The following is an 11669-nucleotide window of genomic DNA, read 5'->3' as shown; positions in this document are numbered from 1 at the left end:
GACTGCATCACTGCACTCCAGCCTGGGCAACAGTATCAGATCCTATCAAAAAAAAAAAAAAAAAGAATAGGAAAAAAATAAAGGAAAAGTTACCATTCTGCCTACTTCATGGAGGTAATTATAAGGACAAATAGAGCATGCTTAAAGTACTTAAACTGAATCAACTCTCTAAAGAAGTTTAATGTCCACCTGATGAATACGATTCTACTGATCAATAATAAAAATGCTCACTGAATATTTTAGGTCTGTCCAACCAGACATTGTCTGATAAGGAGAAAAAGGAAAAACAATCAATGGCTATGTGCTTGAAGCTTATACAGATACCTTCATTGCTGCATTAGGTCAGGAGAGGTCTCAGCAACAACATAGTCTAAAATACTGGAACCCTGCTAAAGAATTACCATACAGTAAAATTATGTATGGTATGAGCTTGTCTGGACACTGGTCAGGAAGGTTCTAAATTATTGTCGTAACCAAAAGGCACTGTTGTAAAGAACTGGATCTCAACTTGCGGCAATTCTGCCCACGAGGGGACATCTGGCCATGTCTGGGGAGAGTCTTCTGGTGACCATAACTGGGGACAAGAGTGTTACTGGAAGGCATCTAGTGGGTAGAAGCCAGGAATGCTACTGAATATCCTACAATGCACAGCATCCCACAGCAAGGAATTATCCAGAACAAAATGTCAACAGTCCTGAGGTTGAAAAATCCTATTTTAAAGCAGTACTATCTAGAAAACAGAATTTGGTAACAGCAGTATTCGTTCTTTCGCCAAGCATTTACTGAGCATTCACCATGCAGTTTCTGTATCAAGCTCTGTCCTAAGTGCTGAAGAGCGTAATACACATAACTACTTCATGATCAGATGGCCTTGCAAGGATCTCAACAACAGCCGAACAAGTTCACCACGACTGCAATTTTTACATTTTCTCTAAATACTCACCTCCAAGGCCTGCATTCGTTTTAACAGCATTTTATTTTCATTGTTCTTAATCTTTTCTTCGTAGAATTCCAGAAATGTTTTTTTGTAGACTAGTTTCATATTGTATTTCTTTGCCATTCTGTCCAAAAAAAGATACTTAATGAAAAAGCTTCCACATGTTTGTAATTCCTCAACTTACTTTTGTACAGTAGTGACATCTTCTGGACTTAACTAAAAAAGCTACCACTTCCTTGATAAATTCACAATACAGTAATACCAAATGAAGCAAGAGTAACATATCACACCTAAAAGAAATATGCATTCTAAATCTCCGGGGGTTTCAGAGAGTTCTACTGGTATAACACACAGGTCAGGAAGTAAATGAGAGTCTCCGGAGCTGTGAGATGGGGAAGAAGTGTAGGAAATTCTTTTCTACTGATTCCATTCTACTTTACTTGATCTCTCACAGCTGCACTGAAAACAGCCACCGATTTCCTTCTTAAAGATTCACTTTCATCTCTTGACTTCTCTGGCAAGACACACTATTAATTTTTCCCCTACATCATGGACTGCTTCTTCACAGTTTTTTTTTTTTTTTCCTTTTTACTTGCAAGTTTCTGTTTTTTACCCAACTTCTAAACTTCAAGGTTCTGGAGTACAGTCCAGAGCTCCACTCACTTCCACCCCACAGCTATCGGCAGTTCAGCTCTCTCTCATCACTCATAGATTCTACTGTTATTAGAAATCTTCACCTGCACGTGTCACTGGCACTCTCCAACTTCCCATATCTAAGGCTGAACATCACTACTCTTTTTCTGCCAATCTTTGCCACTTCAGTAAATCCATCTGGTGATCCATGCCATCTCCCCCTTTTGCCCGCTGTGCTCAATATACATCACTAAGTCCTTTCCATTTTACCTAGAAAACATTAATTTCAAATAGGTCAACTTCTTACCTCCTGCATTTGGCACCATCCTGGTGCTTCAGTCGCCATCACCACTCAGTGGTACCAGTCCATAAACTCACTTTGCTTGTCCCCTGCTTCCATTCTTACTCTCCCTCAATGAATTTTCCAATCGCAGCCAGATTAAGCTTTCAGAAATGCAGACCTGAGCCATGTCTCCACCCTCCTTACCACCCTCCACTGGGCTCCAGTGCACGCAGGACACAGAACACGGTCTCTAAGACATTCATCTGTAAAGGAATGCTACCTCATTTTGGGACACTCTATTACTGGTCACGATGGGCCTTCTTTCAACATCCTGGACTAGCCTAGCTTTCCCACTGCAGGGCCCTCACACACGCTGTCCTCGTGTCAGGAGCATTCTTCCCTCCAGTCCTCAGCTGCCTACCTACTTTTCCATCCTTTAGATCCTGACTCAAACATTGCTTCTTTACAGGTATCTTCCTGAAATCTTCTATTATATTAGGTCTCTCCGTTAGACTCTTAGGTATTTTTTTGCCTCAATGCATTTGCCAAGTTTGTAATTATGTATCTGTAGACAACAAAAGGGAGCCTGGAGATGACTTCAGGCAGCAGTTAAAGAAGAGCGGAAGGAAGAGTGAAAGTCAGGTTGGAGAGCTCGAGTACAGGGTGGCGTTTGAGGGGATAGGGCAAGGGCCAACACCAGAGGGCCACCGAGGTTTCTAGGTAAGAGGTACATGTAAGGCAGGATTCTGTTACTTCAATTAATCCTCCTTGGAAAGGCAACATGAGCAAAATTAAGTCTTTCATTCTAGATAGTTCATTTTCTTTTGCAAATCTCTAAAATAAGCCTTTAGAAATGAAACCAAGTTTTACACCTAAAAAATATCATGATTCAAAGAATTGAGGCCCAATGTGAGTAAGTTTTGCCACACAAAAAGCTTACTTCTGTTCAGTTTCTTAATGAAATGGCAAAAAGGCATCTCAAAACCCCTACACATTTTCAGACTCTTTCATCCAATACTGTTTCAATAAATAATCTTTTAAAAAATTAGATATTAAAGTGATGACTTAGGTTAACCATCATTAGGCAATTTAAGTTAAAAAAAAAAAACCCTCTAGGTCTTGTTTAGCATTTAAAACAAATCTTCCGTTTTATGCTGTTAACTACAATCTCAAGCTAATATATTAAACATTCTCAACAACATTCCACAATTAAGTTCTTTTTTAAATAAAGTTGAAGAGCAGTAACATTTTCCCCAAGTTTATTAGTTTTAAAAATTAAAAAGCAAAATGCAATTGATATTTTTAAATTTTGTAAATGGTTTATATTTATAAAATTATGCATAGTATTTTCCTCATGTTCAGTCACAATGCTACTCCGCTTTCTTATATTATTGAATAAGCTATTACAGAACTCCTAAAAATACTGTAACCCTAATTTTAGACTGAGTTACAATTAAAATCATCACCAAGCAAAAGTAAACAGACAATATACCTCTTCTTTTTCTCAGTTAATATTCAAAACAAAAGATTTTTGTTTCAAAAAAGTAGAAAATCAAGTTCAATCAATCATGACATGGCCTACATTTAAGCTGACTTTTATACTCTCCACACCAGGGAAACTCTGGAAACCAAGGTGTATCACAAGGCCTTGAAGCCTTACCTGGTAAGGCCCAGTTATTCCCAGCTTTTCCTGTGTCTACAGTTTGCTAGGACTCCTAGGAATTCAGGCACATGGGAGAATACATTCCTGAATCAGGATTTTAACATCGACACTGCCTGTGAGACATAGGCAATTTCAAAGCTATAGTGAAATGCAAACAACTTTTAATACTCATCTCTGTCAATAGGAAGATCCTTGATTTATGAACACTCATTGTTTATCACCAAAGTGACCAACAGTCACTAAAAAAAAACTTTTGCTATTTGCAGTGTCAGACATTTTGTGCCACAAGCTGAAGGCAACTGGTTCCCCTTTTCACCCACAGGATTAAAAAATTCCAGGAATGAGAAAAAACTACGTTAGGCTATATGAGACCTATGGCAATAATCCCCCAGATTTGAGGCTAGTCTTTTTTTTTTTTTTAAAAAAAAACCAAACCAAAAAAACAAAACAAAAAAACAAGATTATACTTCTTCTTTGGTCCCCATTTAAAATAAACAGTAAAAGAAATACTGCTTTTTCTCCCTTTTCTTTCCCTTAAGATAAAAAGAAAAGAGTGAACAGATTAATGACTTCTTACTCATTTAGCAATGGAAAATAGACCAAGAATTCAGGAACATCCACAACACCTTCCAGGTTGAAGTCATATTTGCAGCCAAATAAAGGATAATCTCCTTTCCTCTGAAATTTCACAGTATATATTTCATTTCCAAATGATTCTGTTTCTGAAGCTTCAAGGCGTCTTCTGACAAGGTTATCCCCCAACCAAAATAAAAAGAATAAAATTGTGATTAATGTTGACTTATTTTGTTTAGATTTTGCATGCGAAGAACTACACGATGCACACTTCATTAGCTTTTTAATTAGATATGGGCTACCTTTTTTTTATTTTTTTTAAAGGGATAAGGTCTTAATCTGTCACTCAGGCTGGAGTGTGGTGGTGTGACCATAGCTCACTACAGCCACCAGCTCCTGGGCTCAAGTGATCCTCCTGCCTCAGCCTCCTAAGTAAGGACTACAGGGGTGTGCCACCATGCTGGCTAATTTGTAAATTTTTTGTAAAGACAAGGTCTCACTTTGTTGTCCAGGCTGGACTCAAACTCCTGGCCTCAAGCAATCCTCCTGCCTCGGCCTCCCAAAGTGCCAGGACTATAGACATGAGCCACTGCACTCTCCTGATGTGAGTTACTCTTAAGAAGCAATATACTAAAAGATAATCGACAGTCACACCAATAAAATTAAGCTGGAAATAGGAATCACTCTCACGGAAGTGATTAAGACTGGTTCAGTCTCTGTGACTGTCTATCTGACCTGCAGTTTGTCTATCACTATAACTTCAGTCTTTAACTTACACATAAAGATGAACTTTTAAAAGTTCATCTGTAAATGTGTCTATTGAATTAAATTCTGAATGTCTACTCAAATATCTTATGAAAGTGTTCAATACTTATAAGATTAAAATAGCATATTTTAATAAAATCGACCTCTCGTAAACATTGGCTACTTAATACTGAATATTTTATAAACCACAATATATTTAAAAGTACTTACATCAATTCAAAGCTATTGGGAGTAGTACCAATAAAATAGCCCCCAGGGCTAAGTCTCTCACACGCATTTCTCAGCATCATGTCAGCCTGTTCATAGGACTCAAATGAGTAATGACAGACAAACTGACAACTGCAGATGTCAAAACACATTTGTGGGTCACGAAATTTTTCAATCAGAAGTTCCTGAAACAAATTAAAATGAGTTAAGATTTTGAGGTAACTACAACACAGATTAAAAACCTTTTAGTAAATTAACTTCTAGAATGTAAAGTTCTTCCTTTCCCTCACAATCTTCGACCTATGCTTTCCCTTGTACAATAAAGGACACACAGAATCATGCACGTATTCTAGTTTAACAGAATAATTTGATTCCCATTTTCACAGTATTTAAAAACTGAGGAATTCTGAAATCATGTTTAAAACATATTAGTCAATTATGATATTGCAAGTTGATTCTTTCATCACTTTACTTGACAGCTAAAAAAAATGACATTCAACAATAACTTGGGTTATAAAACATCTGGTGTTTGGGATTTTTAAAAAAATGCAAAAATGTTTTCAAAGTATTGCAACTTTCTGGCAGTACACTCCCACTTATCTTTTTCACTTTCAAATTTCAAACAAAATGTGTATGATTAAAAGTATCTACAACATTCAATGAGCTAATAAGTCAATGAAGAACAAAAAGTTCATGGTGAGACCTTCACCCCTGAAGCAGTTCTTTATAAGAAATTCAGAAACAGGTGGAAGGTAGGAAAAAACCAAACAGGCTCTGATATGTTGGGAAACCAATAAATTATAAGGTGAACAAAATATAGTATAAGTTCAGTTCTATTTCAAAGTACTGGAAAATAAATGATGTCCATACAGAAAAGCAACAGCTAATTTTAACTCGAATTGTTAAAAGCAAAAAATTCCAAGTGTTCAGTGAGTCATTTGAGGGAATTTATCATAACAGAATTTCCAGTCGAAAGTGAAAATGCATGTCCCAAGGTTTTTAAAGTTTCAAAACATATTTTAAAAAATGAGTGGCCAGGCACCATGCATGGCTCATGCCTGTAATCCCAGCACCATGGGAGGTGGGTGGATCACCCGAGCTCAGGAGTTTGAGGCCAGCCTGGGCAACATGGCGAAACCCCATCTCTACAAAATATACAAAAATCAGCTGGGTGTGGTGGCATGTGCCTGTAGTCCCAGCTACTCAGGTGGCAGGAGAATCGTTTGAGCCTGGGAGGTGGAGATTTCAGTGAGCTGAGATTGTGCCACTGCGCTCCAGCCTGGGCGACAGAGTGAGACCCTGTCTCAAAAAAAGAGAATAAAATTTTTTTAAAAAGTAAAAATTGAGTTGATTTTTAAAACAAATTATTTATCCAAACTAAAAATGTAAAAAATAAACTGACCAAAGAAAGAAACTGTACCTTTGAGCAGTCAGCAGTTATAAATTCTGCACTGAAAATATATTCACTATCACGACGATTTTTCATGTCCTCATACCGCTGCTGACACTGTTTGATAGAAACATCAGCAATATCTGGAAAGATGGAAGGGTATTAGTAAGTATCAAGACAGAATGCCAGAAATTGAGACATTGACCTCGACTGATAAACTCTGGCATAAAAGTCAGCTTTAGTACCAGTGAAAAGGTTTTATTTCTTTTAAAATAAAATTTAAAAAAAGGGCTTTATTCTGACGCAAATACCCTATCAGTTTTCAAGAGGAACTAAAAGTGTCTCAGTAAGTATGGATGCTAGAAAAGTTCTATCACGATTTGTAAATGCTTATTCAAAGTGAAAGGGAGAAAGTTTTATTCCAATCTGAATTATAAAACCTAACACTATCAATAACCCCAGTTTTGGAAATACCAAGGGTATATTTTTATAATAAAATGTTATTTGCCCTTTTCTTTTCTTCTTTTTTCAGACAGAGTCTTGCTGTATTGCCCAGGCTGGAGTGCAGTGGTGTGATCTTCACTCACTGCAACCTCCGCCTCCGGGGTTCAAGTGATTCTCATACCTCAGCCTCCCGACTAGCTAGATTACAGGTGGGTGCCACCATGCTCAGCTAATTTTTTGTATTTTTGGTAGAGGATAGGGTTTCACCATGTTGGCCAGGCTAGTCTTTAACTTCTGGCCTCAAGTGGTCCACCCTCGTTTGCCTCCTAAAGTGCTGGGGATTATAGGCATGAGCCACTGTGCCTGGCCTGCCCTTTTCCCTGTTTAAAGATTCACACTGATGATGCAACGGCAATGGTAGGTAAAACACTGGGATACAAAGTAACACTAAGTAGTACAGGCAGTACTTCATGTATTCTTCACCATTATACAATACAAAGGGTTTAAACCAGTTTCATTTAAGAATGCCCTTGAAAAAATAGTGAAAATTAATTTTATTAAACCTGGGCTTTTGAATACACACTTTTAAAAATGTTGTGTGATGAAATGGGAAGAAAACATTTCTGCTACCTAACAAGGTTTGATGGTCATCTTCAAGAACAGTACTGATATGACTGTTCTGAGTTTTGAGCTGTACTGGCCACTTTTTCTCTGAGAAAAGTCATTTTGACTTGAATGACTGACAAACTACGGTTATGCAGACTTGAGTAACTGGCACACATTTTCTTGAAAATGAACAAAGTGAACCTGTCACTTAAAGTTCCCCCACCCCTGGGCCACAGACCAGTACAGGTCCATGGCTTGTTGGGAACCAGGCTGCACAGCAGGAGGTGAGTGGCAGGCAAGCTAGGTTGCATACTCATAAGAATCTAACACCTGATGATCTGAGGTAGAATTCCATCCCCTGCTTGTGTGGAAAAACTGTCTTCCATGAAACTGGCCCCTGGTGCCAAAAAGGTTAGAGATCGCTGATTTAAAGGGAAACAACGGACAGTGTATTTGTTGCCAAAAATAAAATTGACTTTCAAATAAGAATTACAATCCTGAAAAACTTTTATTGATCACTGTGGGCTGGACTTCTTCCCAATACTTTTCTGATTGGCAGTGATATTAAACACGTGATTTTTTGATTCTCAACAATTAGATCTGCATAACTTTAGTGAACACTGTTTTCCAAATACTATAAAATTATGCAGGAAGTGGAAGACAGACCAATGGATTTTAATGTTATACAGTATAAAAAGTTCATCAGTAAGGTTTCAGATTCCATATTGTAACTACTCTTTAAGAAACTACCACTTATTGAGTTTTGATGTAGTAACAAAGAAGAATATCTACAATTATCAAAAAAAAAAAGACTATTAAACTACTCCTTTATTTTACAACTACTTATCAACCAAAATAAAAAATCACAACATATTGGATGCAGAAACAGGTGTGAGAATCCAGCTGTCTCCTGTAATTCCAAACTCTAAAGGGATTTGCAAAAATGTAAAAGCCAGCCTTCTTACTTTTATTTTAATGAACTAAAAACTATTTTCAAATTTCTCAGCTTTAATTTCTAATATAGTAAATATCAATAGCTACTTACCATAATTACATACAAAAAAGCTTTCTGGGGTCCTCAATAATTTTTAAGTGTACAGGGCTCATAAAACCAAAAATTTGAGAACTGCTAATTTGGGCAGTACTTCAGCAGTGGGGTTATGTATCTCTTTTAACTCACCACATCAGAAAGATGCTGACGTCTGCTCGTCCCACTTCAGTGTTAAGACTAACCACTGGGCTAAGGTGACTGATTGACTGATTCATTGCATTACTATCGACTTTTCCCTTAATGGCTTCAGTAGTAAAAAAAAATTATTGCCTAGATCTATTATTTCATAAAGAATGAAAAAATAATTTTCTAATTCTATCATTCCTCTTCGATTTATCTGATTAAAAAGAAAAGAATTGCCCTTTTCAACCATCTGATTACAAATGTTTGATTCTCTCCCCTTAATTTATAAGTTTCAGAACAGTAAGTTTCTTAGCAGCCTCCAAGGGTGAACAATGTTTTTTTCTGATTTGATGTGTCCAACTACTGTTTTTTTTAATGTTAAAATTGTCCTATTTTTGCCAATGGAAACCTTTTCAAGTCTGCCCTTTAGACATGACTCCAACCATCTTTGATAGCTTCCTTCCTTTTGGGAAGGAAGCATTATCCCAGGCTTATTTAATCTTACTATAAAATAAAACTATCGCCGGGCGCGGTGGCTCAAGCCTGTAATCCCAGCACTTTGGGAGGCCAAGATGGGCGGATCACGAGGTCAGGAGATCGAGACCATCCTGGCTAACACGGTGAAACCCCGTCTCTACTAAAAATACAAAAACTAGCCGGGCGAGGTGGCGGGTGCCTGTAGTCCCAGCTACTCCGGAGGCTGAGGCAGGAGAATGCCGTAAACCCGGGAGGCGGAGCTTGCAGTGAGCTGAGATCCGGCCACTGCACTCCAGTCTGGGCGACAGAGCGAGACTCCGCCTCAAAAAAAAAAAAAAAAAAAAAAAAAAAAACTATCAGGAAAGTCTTTTTTGAGATGGAGTCTCACTCCGTCACTCAGGCTGGTGTGGAGTGGCATGATCTCATCTTACTGTAACCTTCACCTCCTGGGTACAAGCGATTCTCCTGCCTCAGCTTCCTGAGTAGCTGGGATTACAGGTGTACACCACCATGCCCAGCTAATTTTTTGTATTTTTGGTACAGACAGGGTTTCACAATGTTGGCCAGGCTGGTCTCAAACTCCTGACCTCAAGTGATCCACCCACCTCTGCCTTCCAAAGTGTTGGGATTACAGGCGTTAGCCACCGCGTCGGGCCGTAACTAATAAAAAAAAAAAAAAACTCATCTCATGCATAGTCCCAGATATCTTGCAATTAGAGACAATCCTTCTTGTTTTCCATTTACCTGACTACAAATTATTCTTTCTCATATCATTATTTATCTTACCAGTACAAACTAGCTTGTTAATTCTTCCTTTTTTCCATTTGAGCAAATCTCCACCTTTACCACATCCCAGGTCCAAAACAGTGATATCACGTTTTTTCTTCTGTCGTACCTTTTCCAAAAATTCTCCTAAAAGAGAGAAATCAGTCACAATAAACTACCTCTTCTTCAATTTTACAAGTATAAACTGTTACCTCTAATAATCTAATATCTTTTGCCCAGTATGTAACATAAACTATTACACATCCATTTATGTAATTTGTAACTTTTGATAAGTAACTAAAAATAAGACTAAGAGTTGATTAATATGATCCTCTGTCATTAAAGAGTACGTGTCTGGTGTTTTGGAAAATTAAGGCAGCATTTTGAATGTTACTCTCAAAAATGAATTTTAAATAGCAGATATGTAAAATTCTAAGTAAGACAACACAACACTTGCTCAGGATGAGACAAAAAGCTAAGTAAGGATGAGAAAAACTAATTATTCATAATTTATTTTGTAGCTTTCTCTTTCCAGAGCTAGGTGGTTAACAGCAGACACATAAGTAAACCAAAATTGTTATGGAATGATAAAAGAGCTTGATTATGAAAGATGTCAGGCTTACCACCAAGAGAAATATAAAAACAAGAAAAACAACAAAAAAAGCGCTATGTCTTTTAGTTTTAGCATCATCAGAATTTGGTAGACCCCAGTCTACTAAATGACATTAACAGCCAACAGATAAAATCAGTAGGCCTCCAAGTATTAGCAGGCAAATTGTTCAAACATCAATTAAAGGCATATTAATACTCTCAGGCAAGTTAAGTATTCAACAGTTCTAAAACGTGATATAACACTGAATCCTAGATACATTCTCCCTGTCTTTGTCACTGAGTTGAACACTTTCTAGCTCAAGTGTGTACTATTTTAATGGCTAAAATATCCTGTACAAGTGCTTTCACCTTCTGCAGGAACTTAACTTCAACAGAAGCACAAGTGTTCCATACTATTTACCTTTCTGCCATGAATCTTAATACCATAAAAATACTGAAAGAGTGAAAAACAATTATAAAATCTCTGCGTTTATCTACAGTAAGACTAACGAGACAGGAAATCCTCAAGAAACAATTCCAAAAAAGCCTTTATCACCATTCAAGAAAAAGCCTTTACCACATTCAAGAAAAAGCCTTAACCACATTCAAGAAAAAGCCTTTATCACATTCAAGAAAAAGCCTTTACCATATTCAAGAAAAAGCCTTTACCACATTCAAGAAAAAGCCTTTACCACATTCAAGAAAAAGCCTTTATAACATTCAAGAAAAAGCCTTTATCACATTCAAGAAAAAGCCTCTATCACATTCAAGAACTGTACTCAACTGTTTGCTTACCAAGCCACAAGCACCAAGAAGAAAGAGAAAATGAGTGACAAAGAATGGGTGTTGAGAAAGGAAAAAGAGAGAAAGCTTGGAACAGATCACACTGATTGCATTAGGACGTTAAAGACACCTGCAAAGCACACATCAAGAGAGTTGCTAGAACAGCTGAAGAAGGAAAGAACACCCTGTATTTGCTGAGAGACAATTTTGCCAACTCTGACTTCACTCCTTTAAAAAAAAATACCTCTTTTCTGATTATAGAAATAATACGTGTTACAATGTGGAAAACATGGACTCGAAAAAATTATTCGGTAAAAAATAAATGACTAAATAAGAATTCATAAAAAATCCAGTAAGTTATCTGCATCATTGAGGATA

The 11669-nt window shown here is 37.2% G+C and overlaps 1 protein-coding gene across 2 annotated transcripts in view; it reads right to left on the bottom strand.

The window, feature by feature from the left end:
- The window catches only part of RNMT (RNA (guanine-7-) methyltransferase), a 33884-nt gene that overhangs the window by 13325 nt on the left and 8890 nt on the right, over positions 1–11669 (bottom strand). For both annotated transcript variants that reach the window (XM_011936644.1, XM_011936645.1), the window contains 5 exons: positions 9939–10064; positions 6482–6594; positions 5065–5246; positions 4094–4258; positions 944–1061 (listed from right to left, as the gene is read on the bottom strand). In XM_011936644.1, coding sequence (XP_011792034.1) covers positions 944–1061; positions 4094–4258; positions 5065–5246; positions 6482–6594; positions 9939–10064 — 704 coding nt within the window. The remainder of the gene's footprint in view (positions 1–943; positions 1062–4093; positions 4259–5064; positions 5247–6481; positions 6595–9938; positions 10065–11669) is intronic.

The sequence above is a fragment of the Colobus angolensis genome, unplaced genomic scaffold (genome assembly GCF_000951035.1).
Source record: "Colobus angolensis palliatus isolate OR3802 unplaced genomic scaffold, Cang.pa_1.0 Scaffold155, whole genome shotgun sequence".
Classification (NCBI taxonomy): Eukaryota; Metazoa; Chordata; class Mammalia; order Primates; family Cercopithecidae; genus Colobus; species Colobus angolensis.
The sequence above is the reverse complement of the archived record's forward strand: the minus strand, read 5'-3'. Positions and strand labels throughout refer to the sequence as shown.